The sequence below is a fragment of the Neolamprologus multifasciatus genome, chromosome 5, assembly GCF_963576455.1.
Source record: "Neolamprologus multifasciatus chromosome 5, fNeoMul1.2, whole genome shotgun sequence".
NCBI classification, from domain to species: Eukaryota; Metazoa; Chordata; class Actinopteri; order Cichliformes; family Cichlidae; genus Neolamprologus; species Neolamprologus multifasciatus.
The window spans coordinates 24,585,050-24,608,916 of NC_140443.1; the positions used below are offsets into that span (position 1 = coordinate 24,585,050).

A 23,867-nucleotide genomic window follows, 5' to 3' on the forward strand; every position below is an offset into this window, starting at 1 on the left:
GAACAAATCTAATGGTTTCATGATGATGTAAATGTGAGGGATGGAAGACGGGGCTGAGGGCTGACAGTTGTGATAAAGTTTTGAAAGAAGGAAATTGTTATCTTGCTCACCATATAAAATGTTGCAACTCCTGAAAACAGCTTCCTCATTCCATCTGAGTGGCAGATTTGTCACTGGGCGTTTCACTTAAAACTAAGAGTGAGTAATTTTTAACTTGGAGTATACTCTTAGCTGACAGACACTTTTGATATAAGACTCACTTATACAGTATGAGTGAAAACTAAGGAAGCATGAAGGCACACTCCACAGAAAGCCACCTGTCCATTTGTTAGCATTATCCCCTATACTCCCCTGTCAAGAGATTTATTCTAAATGACACTTCTTTGACTGAGAGTCTAAGAGTGAAGACACACAGGGACGCTGCAGTTTTAACTTGCAAAGGCGTTTCACGGAGCGCTCACATCAGAGAGTGGGGCCCTGTGATCAGCGCTCTGTTCTTGCACTTGTCTTTTATTTATACAAAAGGAAAATGAAAACATTTGTTCGGTGGAATGTTGATATGTGAGCATGTGCGTATGTGATTGTGCGTGTGTGCGTGTGTGTGTGCGAGGTCAGAACTGCTTGTTCAACTTCTTACTATCGCTGTGGGAAGATTCAGATAGAAATATCAGAACACGTTTTATAAAGAACAATCAGTTCTGAACAATGAAAAGGACAATCAGTTCCAAGCAGGGAAAAGGTCATTATGCAGTATTCTATCACATGTAAACTTATATCATTAAAAGCTTATACTGACTACTAAGTACAATTTTCCCTTAACAGAGCCCCGTTGTGCCTGGACCTATCAGCATACCTTCATGGACCTTCATGACAGAAATCTACATGAGGCAGGGCTTCTGTGCTGAAAAGATGCTAATTTGCCTTTTTGTATATTTAAGATCCAACTGAACTAAATGATCCAAAACTAAACAGAAAGTCCTTCTTAGTGCTTTCCTACTTGAGATGTTTCTTACTAAATAAATTATTATGGCATGTTTTGAAGAGACTGGTTGAGCATTGGGAATATCACTTTAAATTATGCAGCATTTTGTACATTTTACCCTCAGGTCATTTGATTTTCCATCCCGGAGGTCAGCAAATGAAGTGCTTGTAATATGAGGCTCATCCCAGCAGTAAAGTGAACAATCCCCTCCATTTAGGACTGGAGAGGGTTGACGAGGAGTTGCACGTTCTCTCCCTAAATTATCATGCTTCAACAGCCAGCACACAGATTTGACACAAAAGAGCTCGCTGCAAGCTGGCCAAACATTCAACAGATCTTTAAGAGGTCATTTCTCTAAAAGACACGAGAGAAGTTTAGTTTCAAAAGCAGATTTTGATTTAAAATAATCATAATTCTAAAGATAAAACTGAATTTACTATTAGGCAAAGTCCAGTGAGGCCAGTTTAGCTCATTACTTGGAGCCAGTGTTGAAGCTATAAAGCCAGAAGACAATAAAATCAAGCAAAGAGGTTCCATCCTTTTTATTAGCCCATGCAGAGCTGCACTCTTTAATAAAAATTCAAGGTTGTGTGCAATCAAATAAAAATTGTTCCTGAAAATGCTAGGCTCCAAAAGAGCATTCATCACATTTCTCTCTGGTTGCACACTATGAATCACATAACCACCCTGGTCATTTATCATAAATATTAAGTTGTTCCAGGAAAGAAAAAAATTCACGTCTGGCAAATATTGATAAGGTAAAGTAAGACCACACAGCCTGTCTGGTTGTGCGCAGATACACGCAGACGCACACAGACACACATGTGCTCTTTGATTCACCGAAGTGAGGGAGGATGAATGGTGAAAGGAGGGAAGAAACTCAATGTTTATGCTACACTGAGATGAAAGGCTTAGCACGACAACATTCAAACTCTGAATCATGATTTATGTGTGTGTAGTGTTCTTAGTATAGAAATTAGATCACTGATACGGATCACATAAAAACATCCTTTAGGATGACTCAAAAACAAGAAGAGCCACAGCTCCCTTTTAAAAGTACAAAGTGCTTCTATCATCAGAATAAACAAAATAATTTGGAAAATGTACTTTTTTTCCCTCGACACCATTAACATAGGGACACAAATCTATTCTTAGCTCAGGTTTAGAGTTGTCTCTTTTCTCTGCCCAACAAAATAGAAAATTGGGTGCTAACAAAAACTCACAACTTTTTTTTACTTGTTTCAACAAATCAGCTTTGGATCACCTTCACACTGTACAGAATGCTGCGGTGAGAATTTTAACTGGCACTAACAAGAGATTGCATATTACTCCAAGTTTGGCTTCACTTTATTGGTTGCTGGTAAATTTTAGGTTTCATTTTAAAATTTTAGTTTTAACTTTTAAGGCTGTACATAGCAAAGCTCCCCGGTGTATCTCTGAAATTTAATGTAAAAACAAAACAAACAAACAAAAACAAAAAAATCATGTATTGTCACCACTAAGTTTACAAATGCAAGAAAAATCGTTAGGTTCCCCCAAGACAGCCGCCTCTCTGTGAGCTTTCTTCTGCTGGAGGTTTCTCCTGCTGAAAGGAGGGTTTTTGTTCCCACTGTTGCCAAAGCGCTTGTCTTTGTATTGTTGTTGGGTCTTTACCTTACAATATAAAACGCCTTTAGTCAACTGTTGTTGTGAGCTGGAGCTATATAAATATATTTGAATTGAATTGAACTGTGCATCAGTCACATGGTAACTATTATATCTATGCGCATACATATAATAGTATGTGTGCCTTTCTTTAAAGCAGCATATATTTGTCACACTTACCTGTTTTTTTATATCCTCAGACTGATGCAAATATTCGACAAAGATAAACTGATTAAATACAAAATGCAGTTTTTAAATGATGATTTCATTTATAAAGTGAACAAAGGTTATTCAAGCCTACCTGTGTGTAAATGTAATTTCCCACTAAAACTAGCTGGGCAATCATTTGCAGCAAGAACTGCAATCAACCATTTGTGTTCACTGACAATGAGTCACACACACACACACTCCCTTAAATGAAATATCTACTTTGCAAGTATCGCAAGTTGCCCTGTTGTTATCCGTTCTCGTAAAGTATTACCAAACTTTTGAGCGTTTGAGCCGCTTAGTCGAGTGTTTCCTGCCAGGTAAATGACGCACCGCAACGTGGTGACGTCATTCGGGGCGACTGGAATCGATAAGGGAATCGTTTGCAAAAATGGCAAACAATTCCAAGGACTTGAAACAGTGGGGACCGGTTCTCAACAAGAATAGGTTTCGATACCCATCCCTACGCACACACACACAGACACACCGAGGGGACTTCCATGAATGAAATCGCCATTTAAAAACTGCATTTTATTTACTTGAATACTTTTTGTTTAATGTTGACATTTGATGGTCTGAAACACATAACTGTGACAAATACGAAAAAATCACTGGACAACAAATTGAGACACAATAACTGAGGAGGAAAAAGGCGCTTGATTTACAAACGGTTTACAACAAACTCGTTTTCTCTTTCAACACTTTTTCAGTCAAGTTCTTGCTCTTTCAACAAAAAAAATGTAACATTTTACAGCCTCTGGAAGCGTGATAAATGTAACTTTTTAACAATGAGTAGTCTTCAAAATTCGGCTTGAAGAGTGTGATGTCATGATCACAGGTTAAACTCTGAAGGTTTCATGCAGAGTGATAGCCACGGAGGTTTTGCTGATTCGTGAATGACTCAGAGTGGTGACAGCGATGCCACTGATAGGCACCTGTACATTTCACACGAAGATGTGCACTTTTCCGGTGTGCGTACAAAAATGGCATGCAACTTGTTTATGTCTCCGATATGTCTCTGGTCATCTGTTGCTTTCTGTGAATCATCCTCAGTATGAACAAAGAGTCGCGGGCTTGTTTTTTCCACCACTTCTTACGCAGTGAGCTTTAATATTTGATATAGTAAAAAGAAAAAAAATGACAAATGCACCTGTCACGAATCCATGTCCTCCTCAGAGCTTGGCGTGTCACTCCCACAGAGGGCGAGCTTTCGCTTACAAATAATTGCAAAGAAAGAAGAGAAGGGAAACTGTTAATCTGACGTCCCTGGGGATACTTTTAGATTATTCTTTTGTTTCGTGTTTTTTTTTTTTTTTTTTTTTTTTTACATGGAACAAGTATCCCAAGACATAGACATCTTTGTTTATACCAAGTAAGTGCTGATGGAATCACGTAATAATTAAATGACTGGAATAAGCGGGCTATGTTTAGGGTTCCCTGTTTATTTTTCCGACCTTTGACACATGCCCTACACCGAGGAAAGCTGCACAGCTAATCTGCTCTATGGGAACCTGCATGTGACTCATTCAGTAGCTTTCCTGTCCCTCTGCCAGCCGGACTGCGGGGGCCGCTCCATTCCCGGAATCTTCAAAGTTACGCGTCGGGCGCGTGGATACATGTCCCGGACTATATTTGAAAAGGAGAGGCACTACCTCCGCATCCGTGGGACATAAAACATGCGAAAAATAAGAAGGGGTGTCTCAGTCGACCCCCACAAACTCAAACAGGGAAGTCCTTCTACGTGTTCGGGTTTAATTTTCTCCGCTGAGCGCACACTCATCCAGTATCCGCGATCATGACTGTGGATGCTTACAAGGCTCTCTACATTGGGATGGAGGTGGTGATCGCCTTGTCCTCGGTCATTGGGAACGTAATGGTGGTCTGGGCTGTGCGCATTAACCGGTCTTTGAGAGACACTACGTTTTGTTTCATCGTCTCCCTGGCCTTGGCTGACATTGCGGTCGGAGCTCTTGTCATCCCCCTCGCCATAACCATCAGCATTGATCTCAAGACACACTTCTACAGCTGTTTGCTGGTCGCCTGCACAGTGCTCGTGCTCACACAAAGTTCAATCCTGGCGCTGCTGGCCATCGCCATCGACCGCTATCTGAGAGTCAAAATACCCATGAGGTAGGCCTAAAGGTGAATTCCTCTAGTTTTTAATATATTGTCTCGTTTCTACAAGCCTTTGTGTCTGGATCGCTGCTGGGATCAGGGACACTAACCAAAGACGCTCCTGCCGGTTTCATGCAGGATTTTCATTTCACCCACCAGAAATTCGTGTAATACGTGGGGTAAAAGTGTGTCTAGCCGCTGAGATAATTTTACCTTAACAGCTCTGTAATGTCTCTACTTGTAATTATTGGTGCTGTAATAATACAGCTAACGGACTTATCGGTGTTTATTAACACTTTCATTCATTTAACTATTAAACATAATTCCGACGTGCCTTTCCAGCGCACAAATTAAGGTGCAAATTGGCAAAGTAATGCGTATTTTTCTCACATTTTGCAGCACATTTACCTTGATAGATAGATAAATATGTATGTTTTCAGTCTGTGCTAAACAGAAAAAGCTTGTTGACTTTTATTTTCGTCTTCTTAATTATATATATTGTTTAATTTTAAGAATCATCTTTATATGCCTTTCTGTTACGGTAACTTCTCTCATGAGGAGAAGCTGAGGTTTTGCGCTCAGTGCCTTATCATTTTGCACTTCTCCTTTTGTCTCACCCTAATATCTCTTTAATGAAAAAGTCTTTCTCGTCCACTTGAAGCTGGCTCGTTTGAAAATAAGCCTGTAAGAGTGAGGCAGAGAATGCATGATTGGTCAATAGGCTCATGGTGGTTGGTTGATGAATTACATAATTTGTCAAGTTGGCTACCAGCAGACACACACTGCTCTCTGTCAGTGCAGGGGCATTGATATAGGTTACAGTGACATTAGCCAGACAACAGTTCAAATATGTTATCTGTTATATGAATGCTATAGGTCTTGTAATAAATAAACTGTTATTTATTGCGTTCTCTTGGGGATTTCAGCCCCTTTCATCATAGTCTTGAGGTGTAGTTACCATGTAATGCATTCAGCAGATGATTTACCCAAGTCAAAAGCGGTATACATTAATGTCTATATTATATGAAGTAAAGTTTAATAAGCACCATCTTTATTTTTCCTTTAAACATATCAGTATAAATCATACCTTTAATAATCAAACATAAGGTCTTTTTATTTTTGGGATGTCCTCCAGCAGAAACAGTGATACTGGGTCTACTTAACACAGACAAAAAATGCAGTGCTTCTTACAGTGTTAGAACACTGTGCAAAAATCTTGAGCTGTCCCTCTTTTGCTTTCAGTATCCAGACTTTCTTCTAATTTTTTTTAATGTGGCCTTGAGCCAATAGTTCTTTCTGAAGATCTTTCAAAAAATGTTCTTTGGAAATTGTCTGCTTTTAGACTCATTTTCAGTCCACTCCTTGTACCTGACTATTTTCACAGGAATGTATTTTTGTTTCTTAAGCCACTTAACACTGACCTGTGAATCATTCAAGCATAAAAAGGGGACTAACTCAACAAATTAAGAGTGTTGTGTCTACAACAGACAATTTACAAAAAGAACGGATTTCAAATTGCACATTTTGTTATTAGCAGCCTGTTGTAAAAACACATCATCTGCTGTGGCTTTAATTTAATTAGTTGAATCTGTGTAAAGTGCCAAAGATAACACAGTCTGACAGGCATAAAGTAGTATTTTTGCAACAATAAGCTAAAGAGCTATTTCCTATTCCTGAAGACTACTTAAAGAAATGACTAGAAAGCTTGCTTAAGAGAGTTCAGACTGTGTTAAAGAATAAAGGTGGTCACACCAAACTGAATTGTTAGAATTCTTGGACCCACTTTATGCAATATTTTTGTTTACACACATTTCAATAAATCCCAGTACACATTTCCCATTTCCCTAGCAACATATTTAGGAATGAAGGGTGACTCAAGACTTTTGCACAGGTGAGCAGATACATTTTTCTTCCAATTCAGAGTATGCGCTTTAGCAACAGACTCTTATCTAGAGTTCAAATACTTGCACCTGCAATTTGTGTTTTACCGATTCGTAGCGAGCTGGTAATATGAGCCAGAGATTGAGTCCTCTTCCCTTAAATACCCCTAGGACTCTGGAGGGACACAGTTTAAAAAGCAGTGTTTGCTTTTTTTAGCTGAAGTGTTTGGAAGCACGTTGTCACAATAAGGACGGTCTGATATTGCCTCACGCATCACTGTTTGGCTTAGCCGGATGATAGAATTTCCAGGTGGGAGATGAGGCTCAAAATCCCAGAGGAAAGACGAGATAACTGGACTACAGTAGAATCCAGAAATCAATTTTTGTCAGACGGACTGCTCATCTGTATGCAGCCAGCCAGCCATCCAAGGTTTAGAAAAAGCTTTACAAACACTTATGAGTGCACAGATCAAGATAGAAATGTCACATGATGCCACATGTGGGAAGGTCCACTCCAGGCACGGTCTTTTTTAACTTCATTTTGTTCATTTATCCTGTGTTATGTCTGCCGCACCCTGGCTGAACTCTTACTCTGTATGTGTGCGTGTGTGTACTATATCCAGCTCTGTGCATGTGTGTGTGTGTGAGAGAGAGGACAACAAGACAAAAAGGGGAAAAAGAGGAATGATAATAGTTTGGTTCTGATACGTACCTGAGTTTGTCAGTGTGTTTGTCGTAACCTTAGTGTGACCTTAGTGTGACTAAGTGAGTCAGCTTGTATTCCTTAGAAATGAAATGAAATAGGAAAAAAGGCAGGCTGCTACAGGAATCCTGAACGAGTATTTCACAGTTGTTCACAAACCTATAACAGCAGCTCATTGTTTGTCAGAAACAGGACTGGTCATTTCCCAGGAAGATAGCAAAGAATTGTATTGACTTTAATAACTTCCTAATTTCTTCTTCTGAAAACCAGGAGCTTGTCAGGACCTGTTTCTGGCTTACATATCACAGCATATCTTTTTCTAGAAAGCTGATTTCTTGGAGCAACACTTTAGTGGCACGCAGAGATCTGTGATAAGTAAAGAAGTGATAACTGCACAATGAACAAAAAATCCAGTGCTATAATTCTGTCAGGACAACATGACAAAATGCGATGCCAGAGAAAGAAAGAAGAGCTAACAACCTTACCTGTGTAACTGTGCGCTGGGAGCTTCGTCTCATTGGTTTCCATAGCCAAGCAGCTCCGGTGGGTGTAATGTGTAGGTGGCCCCATGCTTTTGTCCAGTTAGTGTATATTAATTATTATTAAATAGCCAATTTTACAAATTTTACAAAGCCCACATTTTTAATTAATGCTTATTACCATGACCACAAATATATGGCATGTATATTGGGACAATCTGTGTCAAAATGTGCAAAATAAGATACCTGATTAAATAGGCACTAATTTACATAAATGTCATTTATATCATGTGTAGTGAATAAGCACCGGTTTCTCCCTTTAAGAGCTAGAACAGGCCATGAGGAAAAGAACACATGATCATTTCTTCTTTCACTCTAGTAATAAATCAGGTCATGTGAAAAAGAAAGTTTTCACAGGGGTTTATGTAGCTCTGTGAAAAACAAAAGACACCTTTGCTGTTTCCATAGGAATTAATAGAGTACGTAGCAGACAGACTAATCAAATGCACTTGATTAACTGATTATCAGTCAGTGTGAGCACCTTCACAAAAAGCAGACGTTATGGCAGTTCATTAGTTTGGAGCATTCAGGTGTGTGTTAACACATCTCCCAGGAGTGGACGTCTCAACAAATTCATCACGAGGTCAGATGGTGGACTGCTCAGACTCTACACGCCTCAGTTAGCATTTTAAATGTTAAAAATCATGAGAATAACGTATCGTAAATATGTCTTATGCTATGATTCCCACAAGTCTGCACACAGTATAACTGTATATGAATCAAATAAGCATATGGTATGAGAAAAACACAGTAGAAGGCACTTTCTTGAGTAAAATATAGTTTCAGAGTGCCCAGCCATGACTTTACAATCACCTGCCCGGACAGTATTGTAGGTCCCCTTAAACAGTTGTGACCTGTAGGGTAATGGATGTGTGACTTCTGGTGGTGTCCTGTGCTGTCTGCCACCAGGACCTTGGCAGTGGATCCTTTGCATTCAGCAAGCTGCTGGGTGGAGCCTTCCATGGATTGTGATTTTTCCATTGCATTCCACAAATGCTCAATTGGATTGGCATCCAGCAAGTTTCTATGACGAGCCAACAGCACGGGCGCTTTAATGTTCCTGAGCAGAATGACAGGGTGTGACGGCGCTCACTGTTGTGTTGCAGCAGGCCACACAACACTCTAGTTGGAGTACCATAGCTAAGGGTGTGCTTGGTCACTGCAGCAATGTTTAGGTGTGCAGTATATGTCAAAGTAGCATCCACATCAACACCTGGACACAAACCTTTCCAGCAAAACAAAGAACTATAGCAAGCTTTTGTATCTGCTTTAAATGTTTATGGAATGATTTGCCTTTTGTTTCTTCTTTTAAAAATTCTTTAAATGCAAAAAACTATAAATAAAGTATAATATTATTTGATGTTTTAATAGAATATTAACGTATGTACAGATACTGTTATATAATTTCAAACAGTCCACAGTCAGTCATCTACCTGACATCATCCAGATTATTTACTTGGTGTTTCATCTTCTTTTTTGTTGTCATAGCTACAAGAGGGTGGTGACCCCACGGCGAGCCGGCACAGCGGTTTTATTGTGTTGGCTGGTGTCCATCATAGTGGGTCTCACTCCGATGCTTGGATGGAATAACCTGCAGCAACTTCGTAAAAATGGCAGCTTGAAAAATGACACCTTGGTGGTCTGTAAGTTTGAGACCGTCATCAGTATGGACTACATGGTCTACTTCAATTTCTTTGGCTGGGTGCTCCCCCCTTTGCTACTAATGCTCGCCATCTATGTTGAGATTTTCTACATGATCCACAAGCAGCTCAACAAAAAGGTGAGACCATCTTCTTCTCGTGACGGGCAAATCGAAGACTGTGTGAATACTACAGTTTTACACTGATATCATGTTCTTTAATTTGCCGTAGGTAACAGCAAGCCACACTGACCCGAGACGCTACTTTGGAAAGGAGCTTAAGCTGGCCAAGTCCCTCGCCCTAGTTCTGTTTCTCTTTGCAGTAAGCTGGCTCCCTCTGCACATCCTGAACTGCATTACTCTCTTCTGCCCAGGATACCATGAGGTTGGATTCATATACATCGCCATCATCCTCTCTCACGGAAACTCAGCTGTAAACCCCATCGTTTATGCTTTCCGCATCAAGAAATTCCACACAGCTTTCCGGAAAATCTGGAAACAGTACCTGCTCTGTCGGGATCCAGTTGGTCGTCTTCCTCAAAGAGGAAGCCAGAGAGGTCAGAGTCATGAGAGGAGGTTGAGGCAGAATGATGACGACGACGATGACGTGTGACCTTTGGTAGCTAGTTGGATTGCCGTGTTACTGCCAAGTGTCAGAACACTTGTTCGCAAAGTGGAAAGGACACCGGCCTTATTGTCAGGCTCAACAGGTTTACTGGTTGAAATGGCTTTCAGAGGATGTCCAATGTCTGAATGCTTTCCTCCAACCACATGCACCGACAAGGAGAGAGGATTAAAACTCAGCTCGGGGATGAGATCAACACTATAAATCATACTGATTTCTCCATTGGCTGACAAAATACCGATTGTGTTACATGGGACAAGCACTCCCTCGCTTTCAAAGCCAATTTTTTGGACCAACTAAGTGTATATTTGGAGCACATGTGGTACAATAATAGTGTCTGCTGTATTGTTTTCTTTTCTTTAACCTAATTAAAACTCATGGCCTTTTTCATGTGATTGATGTCCTAGTGTGTGCTACCTTAACATGCTTTGTTCTGTGGCCTTGAGGACAGAAAATGTAACAAAGAACTGAAGTAAATTGTAGCCTAGTGTTAACAGTGACAGTTTGTTAAACAGGAAGTGTACTCAACAAGCTCAGTGGTGTGAGGGTATAACTGGAACTGTTTGTAACTAATCAAACTTTACAAATGTGTTGACCTGTTCTCATTTCCAACTTGTCATGTATTAATAATCAGGACACATTATTTAGCATCAGTGTTCAATGTACAGCGCAGTCCAATACAGGTCAATAGAAGTTCGCTAAGTGAGGAAATGAGACACTATGAGACCATGCGAAAAAGGGCTTCACTGACATGCAACCGTGGTAACCAAGGAAAAATGAGAAAAGCTTGTTGCAAATAGAAGATGTTTGCCTTTGTCAATGTGAAATGATGTATTTTAACCCAAACCATTTTTCTCCTAAGCCTTACCAAAGTGCTTAAAGAACTCAAGTCTGCACAGTTTTTATTTGGATCATATTTACTAAATCTTGCATTTTTCTGCAATTGATTTACATTTGTGAAGAAAAAAGGCATACTGATGATTTAGAGGTCTCAAGAACTCCTATCAAAGTGTATCAAATATGATACACTTGGTGTTACAGGGTAAATGGGCAGCCAAATCCAGTAAAAACCACTTCATCCTTATTTTGGTCCAAAATAAGCCTTATAAAGCTTCCTCCCCCCCTGCAAGGTTATGGAAATAGTTGTGACCTCTCTTGTGTGTATTTGGTGGCAGTGTTTAGTATTTAAGAATGCTCCCAGTTAATTATATTCAGGAGTCTGTGAGTGTCATGTTTCCTTCATATATGACATTTATTTCCTAAAATACAAATTAATGAGCAACTTAACTGCCCAAATCTAACAAACACGAGGGGAGAAAAAGTGGCTCCAGACAGGTTTTTATCTCTTGTCTCAGGGGGTGAGTTTAAAATTCACTAATCCACCTGCCTCCTAATGCAGGCCGTTATTGTTCCTTACAGTGCAGATCAGTCATGGAGTTCTTACTGTAAAGGGGTTACCCTTCGTTTTTGGACTTGACAAAGAGGTTTCTGACCGAGTGCCAGATTGTGATAAATTAGCAGTGAGAAAGGGCTTAATGTGTTGTTAATTATCACATTTAAAGATAAGGGTTTTTGCATTATTGAGACCATTTGAATGATAGTAGCTTATCAATCAAAAATAAAAAAAAAAGCAGAGAATTTACTTGATGCTGATAATTGTAAATTGGACAGCTGTAATTACCACTGATCCAGCTATAGTAACCATATAACTATACATCAAAGCATCAGTGTGTTTAAAAAAATAAAAATCTGTATATCTATAAAACTGTGAAGGGATGTTGAAGCAGCACCATCTACTAAGCTCCATCCAACCTTATCATTTAACTCTATAATGTACTGCACATGTATTACTGGAGCCCTTTCTAATACTCACAGGTGTTAGGTATTGGAAACAAAAAGAAAAAAGAAAAAAAATCTACTTGTGAATCTTTGTAAAATATATTTAACAGTATAGGATCATTAAACCGTCTCTGTGAATTTTTTTTTTTTTTTTTTTTTTGCTGCTGAGCTAAACCAACCAGCATTGACCTCGGCGACTTTTATTTTTAACATAACCGATACATGCTGAGATGGGACTGCTGACACCAATATTATGTAGTAGCATACGTAACTCTGTGTTTAAATGTTAACAGGAGATACTGTCTAAAACACATCGCTGAGCAGCAGCTGCATTATCCCTGACACGTCCTCTTGCAGGTGTTCATCAAATGAGCCATCCTCCAAGCTTCTCTGCTGTTGTGCGAGCTGCAAATCAAAAATAGAAGTATGTTGCGGCGTATGTTGATTTATATACACAAAGCTGCATAGATTAGTGTGCATTAGGAGTTTTTTTGACAAAGGCAGCAGACTTCTTCCCAGAGAGTCATGTACACACACGTACAGTTTGCTCATTGTATTTCCAGCACCACTCATGTACTAATGCTTCATTCTGTTTTTTTTTTTTACTTTGTGCCCATGCAAATTATTGTTAAAGCCATTAAGTCTACAATTTAGTTTATGTTAAGTGTATGACAAAGTTAAATGTAATTGAATCGACTCCATCAAAGAGTCCATTCAAAATTTTCACATCAAATTTAACTTTGATGAAATCGACTCATGCAATTGCACAACTGACCAACACCACAGCATTTTTTCATTGTTCTGTTTTGGTTTGTTAACTATTAGTAGACTGTGGGAAAGTGAACACAACAGGAGTGAATGTCATTTTGCAGTGTGAGTCTACACTGGCTGGTGCTTTCATGTTTTTCATTTCTATAAATATAAAACTGTCTGTTTACTGGACCAGTGTGAAGTCTTCAAAAATCATTTGTGCAATATTCTCTAATGTTCTATAACAGTATCAGAAGAAAATCTGCAGTGTACATATTGTACGTGTAGAAACTGTCATTGAGAATCAAGAGCTGTAATAATGGGCTGTAATAATTTGTCGGTATCTAATTACTGTATATAGGAATGTGTGACTCTACAGGTCAACAGATTGATGGAGAAGGCAGAAAGCAGATTGCTTGTGAATGTGCAAAGTGTTTCAGTGCACTTAGTGTTGTTTGACGTGCTGTTGGAAAATACACAAATCAAACACAAGACAAACAAAATAAAGCTACTGTCACTGTGCTGACTGCAAAGAATCTAATGAGAAATGGTACAAAGAAGTCTGGATATTACTAAAAGGATTTCTTTTGGATGTAATAAAACATTATCCCTTGTCATCCAGTCAAATCATGTTAAGGCTTAGATAAAGGCACCATGAGATGGCATCATCTGCTAAATGTATGACACACATAGGTTAGCTCTTATTTTTTCATGTATTTTAGATGTGATTTCATAAGGAGATTTTTGTTTGCTTGTTTGTTTAAAATAAAACTTTTCTTACCTTTAGTTTTGCCAGAGGGGAATACTGAGTAAATCTGCAGTCATTGTGACTTTCCAGCTGCCAGCTGCTTTACAATTCTTACTGGAATGAAGCCATTGTTAATGTAATTAGTTCCACCTGTGGCTATTTCTACTTTGGAAAATCAAACTGCAGTGAAAATGACGCGTAATCTGATTTGTCTGGACTCAGTATATACTTACCGCACACTTAGGAACACATTGCTACCATTGGGTTGGATCCCCTTGGCCTTCAGAATTGTAAGTTCTTCGTGGCACAGATTCAGTAAAGCACTGCAACCAAAGGTTTTGCTCCATGTTGAAATGAAGCATCACACAGTTGCTGCAGATGTCAGTTGCACCTCCATCGTGTGACTCACATATCCCAATTAAGCTCTACTGAATCTGCATCTGGTGACTGTGGAGGCCATCTAGGTACAGTTAACTATTGTCATGTTTAAGAAACCAGTTTGACATGACATGGCTGGTGCATTAGCCTGCTGTAGTAGACCGCAGTGTAGCTTTATAAAAGGATGGACATGATCAGCATCATTACTCAAGTGCCCTGTTGTGTCTAAATGATGCTCAGTTGGTACTAAGGGGCCCGAAATGTGCCAAGAAAATATCCCCACACCATTACACCACAGCACCAGCCTGAACTATTGATACAAGGCAGGATGGAGCCATGCTTTCATGTTGTTTACACCATATTCTGACCCTACCATCCAACTGTTGCTCCAGAAACAGACTCATTGGACCAGGAAACGTTTTTTCTCATTTTCTGTCATCCTAATTTGGCGAGGCTGTGTAAAATGTAGCCTCACTTTCTTCTTCTTAGCTGACAGGACTGGCACCTGTGTAGAGCTCAGCCCATCTGCTTCATGGTCGTGATCTTCTGCAGACATTGGTTGTGAGGAGTGGTTATTTGAATTACTCTTTCCTTCCTACTAATATTATTTCATCATCATTTCAACCTACATTTGAATACATATATGTCTGTGAAGGTTCTCAGTCATCCAGGTCATCGTAGTCAAAGGAGGTTGCAAAGAAAAGCGTCTGGACTTCTTTAAGTTGCTTGAAGACGTTTCACTTCTCATCCAAGAAGCTTCTTCAGTTCTAAGGTCAAATGGTGGGGAGTCCCAGATTTAAGAAACTTTAAGGAAAGCACAGTGTCTACATACATAGTGAACAAATTCCAGGGCAAAAGATGATTGTCCTTTTCCCTGTAACACGTTTTGTTTATTTCCTCCCTCCTGGCTGGTGACTTCAGATTTCTCTCACCATGTCTCACAAAGTTAGTGGGAAGTTGAGGAAGACTGCCACACAGCAGCACAACAAGATTACACCATGCCAGTGACTACAACACAAGGCAAAATTGCAGTGGGTGTAAATGACTTCTGAATTAAACCCAAGTGAAGCAACAAGATTTATAGGTCAGTAAAGGCGTTGCATCGTGTCAGGACTGTCAGCAAGAATTTCTCACATATTTATGCGCTCTCTTTGCTTTCCAACTTTCACACCTGGGTGAAAACCTACAGTCAGATGCTTTGAGTCTCAGTGTGAAAAGCAGTCAGAGGCAGCAACGGAGAAAAGCAGAAAACACTCCCTTTAAAAGAGGCTGGCAGATAAAACTGTTCATGTTTGATATCTCCAAACTTTATACAAACTAGTGTTATGGTTTGTTCTTAATCCCCCTCTGCAGATGTATTGTTTTTTTAGCTATTGCTATACTGGCATCTAGCAGATTTAGTGTGCAGTGCTGCACTCTACTGGTAGCTGCTCAGAAATAACTATGATGATAATAATAAAACGATCTACAATCAGAAGCATCACAGGACTGGGAGGACTCAACAGATAACATTTTTGTTTGCTTACATGGAACCAGAAGATACACGCAAGTCTATGCAAAATTTCCAGTTTGATACTACTGGAAGGAGGACAGCAGGAATGTTGCTCCTAATCTTATTTATGCTATTGCAAATTTGGTCCTTCTGCCAATACGTCAGATCTCAGTGCGCACGAGTGGAAAGTGAGTTCAAGTAAAACATTAATATGAACAATTAATCAGAACACACACACACTGGCCACTCCCTTAGGTACGTCTGTTTGAGCGTTTGTTAGGAAAAATATTTAATAGGCCAATCACATTCCAGCAACTCAATGCATTTAGGCATGTAGACATGGTCAAGATAACCTGAGCTGTTGAACCGAACGGTGGAATGGGGAAGAAAGGCTACTGAAGTGACTTCAGCGTAGCATGGTTGTTGTTTGCAGAATGGCTGTCTGAGTTTCAGAAACTGCTGCTGACCTCCTGGGATTTTCCCCAGACAACCACCTCTAGGGTTTACAAAGAATGGTTTGAGCTGCAAGGAAAGGAACAGCAACTCAAATAACCACTTGTTCCAACCAGGGTATAGGGCATCTTTGAATGAATATGTTAAAGCAGGTGGGATAAAGCAGCAGAAGACCACTCTTGTCAGCTGGGAACAGAAAACTGAAGTGACATTTTAACAGGCTCACCAAACTTGGAGAAGAGACGACTATGAAAAAAAAAGAATCTAGATCTCAATCTAGTCGAGCACCTTTGGAATGTGGTGGAATGGGAGAGTGTGACGGAAGAGTGTAAGATGTGCAGCCAACATTACATCAATATACACCAGAACCACTAAACCTATTCAAGGAAGAATTAAGGGGGGAAAAAATGAGGTTCAACCTGTTACCAGGTAGGTGTAACTAATGAAATGGCCAGTGAGTGTGTATGATGACTATAGTTAAACTTGACTCCTAGGTTATCACACTTTAATATTCCAGAGTAATCAGCTTAAATCAATAGATGCATAATCCCCGTACACTGGCAGTAAACAGCATTGAATGGAAAGATACTCAAATGTATATTTAGTCACAAAAACTATCCTATGTCCTCTGGAAATATTTTAAGACAAAAACAACTAAACAAAGATGCTAAAAAGTCATAAGATGGAATCATTGCGGTCGCATTTGTATACGCAAATATGCTTTGATTTTTTTTAGGGGTTGAATACTGCATACTGCAAAAGTACATCTTTGGTGTGACGCGCATATATATATATATATATATATATATATATATATATATATATATATATATATATATATGTGTGTGTGTGTGTGTGTGTGTGTGTGTGTGTGTGTGTGTGTGTGTTAAAACAATAATTCACTGAAACTCGAAAAGATTTTCAAATTCTTTTTTTATTTAATCATTAGAAAAATTACAAAAAGAAAAAGCTTAGTTGCACTTTTAACTGACAACAATGTGCAAATATACATTCATTTTTTATTTGCTTCATCTTTTTGCTTTTGTTGCTGGGTTTAATGACATCATCGTACAGCACCAATAACCATGATTTCCTAATATCTGCTTTATTGATTGACATCAGCAAATCTTTAGCATTCACTGATTTTTATCCATCACTGTATAATCTAGTTTCCTAAATTTAAAGATACAGTGCTTAACAAATGCTTTTAAAATTGATTAAGCAGTCATTGACGAAACAAAAAAACAAACATTATTTTAGAAATGCTGTCAAAAACCTACTTAAAATGAATGAATTCACTGAACTTAATTTGAGCCGGCACTAACAACTAATCTTTCTGTTCAGGAACACAGGTAAATAACTGTCATTTGGTCTCTATTTCTTTTAAGTGCTTTACTATTGTTTCTGAATTTTTGTAAAACAGCAAATTTGAAAATTCATGGATAACATGAAATACACTTTAGCATTAGAAATATAATTTCAATTAAAAACCTTGTCCATAATGTTGGATTAACCATTACATTTAAGTAAATACCACTACTGTTTAGAGTCATTTAGAAGAAACAAATAAGAAAATAAAAAATATTTTACCAGCTGACATACAAATATTTTAATGCAATTGGCACATCCCTAATGGCAACACGTGTGTACCTACGTTTGAAGTTGTTCAGTTTTTCCCAGTGCAAATGTGTCATCATGAAAAAAATTAAATAAAATGCAGACATAAACATAACAACCTGACAGCAGGTTCTTCATCATCTGATGGCTCAAGATATGTTAGACTACCTGCATTTCACTAAACTGTTTTCAAACACCTGAATTTAGAGCTCGATCAAAGATAGCAAAATGTAATGAGTATGATTTAAGGTACATATGGAGTCAAAATCTTAACATGCTGGGTTTTGCAAAAGGGACAAATCCCTTTTTTAAGAAGGTTTTTTCCCCATTAAGAATTCAAAACACACCTAAACTTACTAACTAATGCTAATTAATCTAACCATTTTCTCGTTACTGAGAGATGCTAGAGCCTCCCAAAAGACAGCACTTAGAAAGACAATAAATAGACATGATTAGAGGCTACCCCACTGATTACTCAAAAGAATCTCCCTTAAGATCATGATGTAGTGAAGATCCGCTGGTATCATATTTTTATATTATTTGCCCTTTATTTATTAACCCGTTCAGGGAGAGCATTTCAAGTAATACAATTATTTTATCACCACATATAAAGCCAAGGATCACTACATGGGCTCAGCCAAACAGGAACTTCAATGAGAAAGTATTCTGTTTTTTTTCCCTCTCTCTCATATAATAAACAGGCTTAGTGTGTGATAATATGTCTGCCTGTGTGATAGCAAAACCCTGAACAGACATTTAAGAAATTAATACCCGGTTTGATTGTAGAGCTCTATGAGGTTGGTTTGGCTGGATTTAGTCTCAAACAGGTGCAACTTTGCCCTGAAAAGTAACAAAAACACGCACAATGAAAAGACATGAATTTGTATATGTCACTGAAACATTTCAGATATTGCACACAGTGTATAATACAACAATAATCTTTTAATCATTTTTTAATTGATTAAAGATGACTTAACTACAATAAGACTGTGGTTCAGGTCAAAGACAGACGAAGAATGACCGACGGATTCGAAAATCATCCAAGATAAAAGTTCATTTCATGTTGTAAAAATGCTGCATAACAAGGTCATCTGCAATTTCCTGTAGAGTAAGGCAGTATAGCCTCAGTAACTTTGCCAAGTGCATCAGGTTTAACAAGTTCGATCAGGACAAAGTGCAGTGTCATTTTAATAAAACACCAGAAACATTTATACAAAAAGACTCTCTGACCCTTACTTTTCTCCTCTTCTGTAGAGCTTTGGTTACATACACTTATCATGGGCGTGAATGTCAAGGTAATTTGGGGCTTTTAATTATTTATTTGAACTGTTATTTTACCAGGGTGGAATATCTGTACTGCATACATCCCAAATACCTTAAAAAAACAAAAACAAAACAAGAATTAGGTGCACAAATTTATTTCGGATTTTCTCTAATCCACATAGGCCCAGAAGTGTGCATACAGGCTTAAATACACACACACACACACACACACACACACTAATATTTGGTTAAATGTCCCCGTAGCAAGGTAGAATCTCACATCACCTTTCACAATTTTAGTAGCAATCGACAAGCTTCAAGTTTGAAGCCATCTGCTATCAATCTGTTTTCTCTCATTTCAGATCTCTTTATTATGCTTTCTGACTACCTGTCATTCTCATCATCCATTACACATCTATTCATTCCTTAATCTGTATTCATTTGTTTTTCATTTTGGATTTTCTCTAATCTACAGAGTCAAAATTATGAAAATCTTTTAGGTTTTAAAGGTTCAACAGTTTTGTTTCACTTGACAAAATTAAGGCCTATTAACTTCTTGTTTTTGTAATCATGACTAAATATAAGTGATAGTTTCTCTTTGGCAGTATAAAAATAATTTGTTTGTCAGCACTCAGTGGATTGACCTATAAAATGGGAAAGTCCAAGGAAGGTAAGGTCTCTCTTGCCATTCATAAACAACCGCTTATCCCAAAACCATCAATCCAAACACTTGTACGCAAGTACAGGTTATTTTTAGTTTGTTGCCACTTTGTCAAGGTCTGGATGAAGACCCATACTCTCACTATCACATGAAAGGAAACTGACAGGATCACTGTCAACATAGCAGAGAAAGTTTACATCACCATGAACTGAGAGTACCAAGCTTGGACAAGCAAAATGCTATTTGAGAAATGTTTTATGATCAGATGAGACTAAGACTGATCTATTTGGCCACAATGACAAGAGGTACAATTGTGGTTAGAGGTTTTCAGCTAAGAGACCGAAAATGTATGAGATATATGCCTTACTGTGATTCCACCCTGGAAAAAGAGCAGTTCAAAGAAATCAATAAAAGCCCCAAATTGCCATGGTATTCTTATTCATTACAAGTGTATTTACAAAAACATCTTGTTTAACCAATATTTGCAGTGGGACAATTGAAAGTCTACTTCAGCTGTCATTTTTTTCAGTGTCTGACCTCCAACCTTATTATGATTAACATCTAATACACAGAAAAATCTATTTGGAAATCCCAAGACGCCTCATTCTTGAGTTATTGCATTAACAAAAAAAAAAAAAAAAAAGAAGAAGAAAAGGTTTCGACACAGTCCATCCGGCAGCTTGTCATCAATACCCCAGCCAACCTTTTTTGGCTGAGGTTTACTGTCATATTTAGACTTAAATCTGAAGTGATCTGAATCTTAAAGGTTTACTTACCCATCCACCTTTCTCAGTGACCCATTTGCCCACCCGCCTGTTGAGGAATGAAGCCAAGGCTGTCTTAACATTCTCTTTCATCTCTGGGTATGAGTTTTTCAGATAAAGTCCAATAGCTGCTGAGGCCCGGATCAGCTGCATCTCTGGAGCAATGTCAGCTTTCTGAGCGACATGACTCTTACATAGGAGCTCCACGCCACGTTCAAATGCAGCCTCTGTAGCCTGGGGTGAGAGGAGGCGGTCCTTTATAAGAAGCTGGAAAACAAACATCCTAATAACTCTGACCACATCCACCCATCTTCTTCAACTAACACCAATACTTTATCTCCTAAATTATCAGCATACAATAGAGCATATTATATTAACCTCCTCGGACCTGGCATCCACATATGTGGACATCACATTTTGGGTTGTCTAGACCAAAGTACAAAATTTTGCTCTACAAGGGCCTGATATCCACGTGCGAGGACATTATACTGCCACTGTTCTATGGAAATTTAAAACGAATGTCCTCATATGTGGATCTCATTTTTCTCAGAAACAAAAATCAGGTAAAAAAAAAAAAAAAGTCTGGTAATTCTTTGTTTCTACATTCATCAGGTCCCAATCAGCCCAAATAGCAAAGAGAAATTAAAAATGCATGCCATGAAAGAGTTCGGGTCTAGTTTAGTTTACCTTGGGAGAATGTAACTGCATGTTTTGGGTATTTATTCATTCAATTGATTTTATTTAAAGGTGGCACACTTTGGAAATATGGGCGATCGTGGCTCAAGAGTTGGCGGTTCGTCTTGTAACCGGAAGGTTGCCGGTTCGAGCCCCAGCTCGGACAGTCTCGGTTGTTGTGTCCTTGGGCAAGACACTTCACCTACCGCCTACTGGTGTTGGCCAGAGGGGCCGATGGCGTGATAATGGCAGCCTCGCCTCTGTCAGTCTGCCCCAGGGCAGCTGTGGCTACAACTGTAGTTTCCCTCCACCAGTGAGTGAATGAATAGTGGAATTGTAAAGCACTTTGAGGTTTCTCAAAAAGCGCCATATAAATGCAATCCATTATTATTAAGTGTTAATATAAAGTATGGTTTATATTAAACGACATTATCATATTTCCAGCTCATCTTTGTTAGTAGCTATTATATAAGCCATGCACTAACCAAACACTCTGTGTTTGGTTAGTGCATGGCATGACTGTCGTTTTTTTTTTTTTTTTTAAAGCAAATATCTTAGTGCACTGAACATGACAACAGCTAGTAGACTGCAGTCAACTACAGTCAAATGCCTCACAGGGGGCAGATCTCGATTTTGAGAAAAACCCAAACCTTAGAGGAACATTTTCAGCACCTTGTTGAATTCATGAAGAATTAAGAAGAATTGCTACTTCCTGGTCCAACCCAAACTGCCTGGTGAGTGTTTTAGTTGCTCTCTAATTCTAAGAGAGCAACTAATTCTATCCATTTTTAAAATATTGTGTTTAATGTATTTCATGGTGACTCTGGTGATGATCTAACACCGAAATATATGGTTCAGAATCAAACTGGGACTTTAAGCTCTTCCCATTAGCTAACATTCCCATGATGGCACAGGCTCAGCTGTTACAAAACCAAACTGGACACTGTAGATTTAGAAACTTAAAACAGTTTACAATCATCCTGCTGCTGTGTGAATAATGACAAAGAGGACATTAAATAAGGATGTGTTTTTATGGGTTTACCTCTGTTGCTGCGGTTTTCTTCAACTCATCTAATGCTTTTTTAAAATTGGGGTCCTCATTCAGGGTATCGGCGACAGCTCTCAGTTTATCAGCGATTATAACCGGGTCAAAATCGTCTTTAAAAACACAGAGAAGCACACGGTTAATACGTTTGTCATATTAACACTGACAGTCATCCTTATATCGTACGTTAGACCTGCTAACAACAAGCAATGGATGAAGACACTGAGATGAACTCCGTGGGGTATAAGAGGAAATAAAAATATTAGACTAAAAATACCAGACTCAAAACGTCTTCTTCATGTTTTAATATTATTTAATGTCTGCTAGGAGCGAATTTCGACTGCAACAGAAATAAAACAAGGAAACACTTTAATGCCAACCATTCAAAAATGAAAGCGTTCACAGTAAGCGTTTTAGCTTACTGTGGCTAGCTTACTCGGTTGGGTCGCCCGCCAGTGTAAAAGAAACGTTATATTTCACATACAAAAGCTGCACTAACCTGAACTGTCAGTCTCCAAATCACCACCTGGCATACGGGACTTCACACCGTCCTCGTCGTTAAACAGCCATTTAATTATCTCTTCTGTTTGCCACTGTACAATTTTTTCATCCGGCGCCATGGCTATGACTAACTATAAGCAGCCGGAGGAGCAATAGTTGGCTAATTTCCGGTGTGCGCCACTCCCCTCTCACCATCCACGTATCCCTGAAAACACAGGATTAAAATAATACTATCCTGCTTCCGCACAAAACACCTATTATATTTTTGTGCAACTAGGCTACATTAAACGTCAAATAATGAAGTCTGTCACGTTTTACATTCTTCCTGCATCCTTCTTCCTGCATGATGTCCCTGACAGAGTCTTCTGTCCCTGACTCTTTCCCTGGCAGAGTCTTCTGTCCCTGACTCTTTCCCTGACAGAGTCTTCTTCGGGTTTTGAGGTTAACATTTGTCTGAACTTTTATTCGGTCACTTTGAATCTATTTAAAGGCGTACGGGAGTGGGATGGGCTGTACTGTGACGGTTGTGTTTTCTTCACTTTGAAAAATATTGCATCATTTCCTGGTGAAGAACTCAACCCTAACTAGCCTGAACCGAACAATACCCCAATCATAATTCAACGCTGAAATTAAACGTGTGTGAGGACTTCTATTTGGGCACCAAAAATCATTGGTGATGGAGATCCTTTATGGGGTGCTCAACAGGGTCGGCAGCAGACCATATGAACTAAACAGATAACTAACTTTCTTGGATTGCAGATACAAAGCAGGAGAGTCTTGGTTTGAGGGTGGGTCAGTAAACTCACAAGACACTAGGCTGGGTATTTGTCAGTGCAATATCCTTGACATATTTCCTTCTCCTTTTTTCTCGTAATATAGGGTCATGCTTTTCATTATGAAACTGTTTGAACGAGAGTAACTTGCAGTTGAAGTGTATCTGCAGAAGTCCGGGTGACTTTACTGGGCGGGCCTACACCCCGTCCATGCTCAAACACTCTTAAATTTCATCATAGTACCCCTAGAAATAACTATAGCGATAGCAATTATAATAAAGTATTTTGATATTGTTTTCTAAAAAATTTTCTTCTATTTCCCAACTTTTCTGTTAGAGTCGCTTCAGGTTTAAACAAGTTTTAATCCCCAGTGTTCCTGATGTCATGATGTTACACTACATTCACACAGATGCTCTGCATTCTTCAGCAGTGTGGCAAGTTCATTGTGTGTTTACATTACAGTAGGTCTCCAGAGGGCAAATGAGAAATGTGACCTGTCAATGGCCAGTGGCAGCCCATATTCAATTAGAATATTGTCCATCCATCCATTCGCTTCCGCTTATCCTTTTCAGGG

The 23,867-nt window shown here is 38.9% G+C and overlaps 2 protein-coding genes across 3 annotated transcripts; one reads left to right on the forward strand and one right to left on the reverse strand.

Annotated features, from left to right (window-relative positions):
• Positions 1-3,688: 3,688 nt before the first annotated feature.
• On the forward strand, positions 3,689-17,471 carry LOC146518803 (adenosine receptor A1-like). Its single transcript, XM_085160170.1, has 3 exons — positions 3,689-4,963; positions 9,559-9,850; positions 9,942-17,471. The coding sequence occupies exons 1-3, from the start codon at positions 4,629-4,631 to the stop codon at positions 10,320-10,322; spliced, it is 1,008 nt and encodes a 335-aa protein (XP_085016296.1). The 5' UTR covers positions 3,689-4,628; the 3' UTR covers positions 10,323-17,471.
• Positions 17,472-17,924: 453 nt separating this feature from the next.
• LOC146518804 (uncharacterized) lies at positions 17,925-22,924 on the reverse strand. 2 transcript variants are annotated; one of them, XM_085160171.1, is made up of 4 exons: positions 22,519-22,924; positions 22,017-22,132; positions 20,312-20,566; positions 17,925-18,451 (listed from the first exon to the last, which is right to left on the reverse strand). In XM_085160171.1, the coding sequence occupies exons 1-4, from the start codon at positions 22,637-22,639 to the stop codon at positions 18,431-18,433; spliced, it is 513 nt and encodes a 170-aa protein (XP_085016297.1). In that variant the 5' UTR covers positions 22,640-22,924; the 3' UTR covers positions 17,925-18,430. The 2 variants fall into 2 exon arrangements, with proteins under 2 accessions (XP_085016297.1, XP_085016298.1); XM_085160172.1 differs by having other exon boundaries at positions 20,312-20,533; positions 22,519-22,914.
• Between the last annotated feature and the right edge of the window lie 943 nt (positions 22,925-23,867).

Coding starts and splice junctions, on each gene's coding strand:
- LOC146518803 (XM_085160170.1), top strand. CDS start 4,629: ATGACTGTGGATGCTTACAAGGCTCTCTACATTGGGATGGAGGTGGTG. Junction 4,964..9,558: donor AGAGTCAAAATACCCATGAG/GTAGGCCTAAAG, acceptor TTGTTGTCATAG/CTACAAGAGGGTGGTGACCC. Junction 9,851..9,941: donor ACAAGCAGCTCAACAAAAAG/GTGAGACCATCT, acceptor AATTTGCCGTAG/GTAACAGCAAGCCACACTGA.
- LOC146518804 (XM_085160171.1), bottom strand. CDS start 22,639: ATGGCGCCGGATGAAAAAATTGTACAGTGGCAAACAGAAGAGATAATT. Junction 22,133..22,518: donor TTTGGAGACTGACAGTTCAG/GTTAGTGCAGCT, acceptor GTGTTTTTAAAG/ACGATTTTGACCCGGTTATA. Junction 20,567..22,016: donor AGAAAACCGCAGCAACAGAG/GTAAACCCATAA, acceptor TTTGTTTTCCAG/CTTCTTATAAAGGACCGCCT.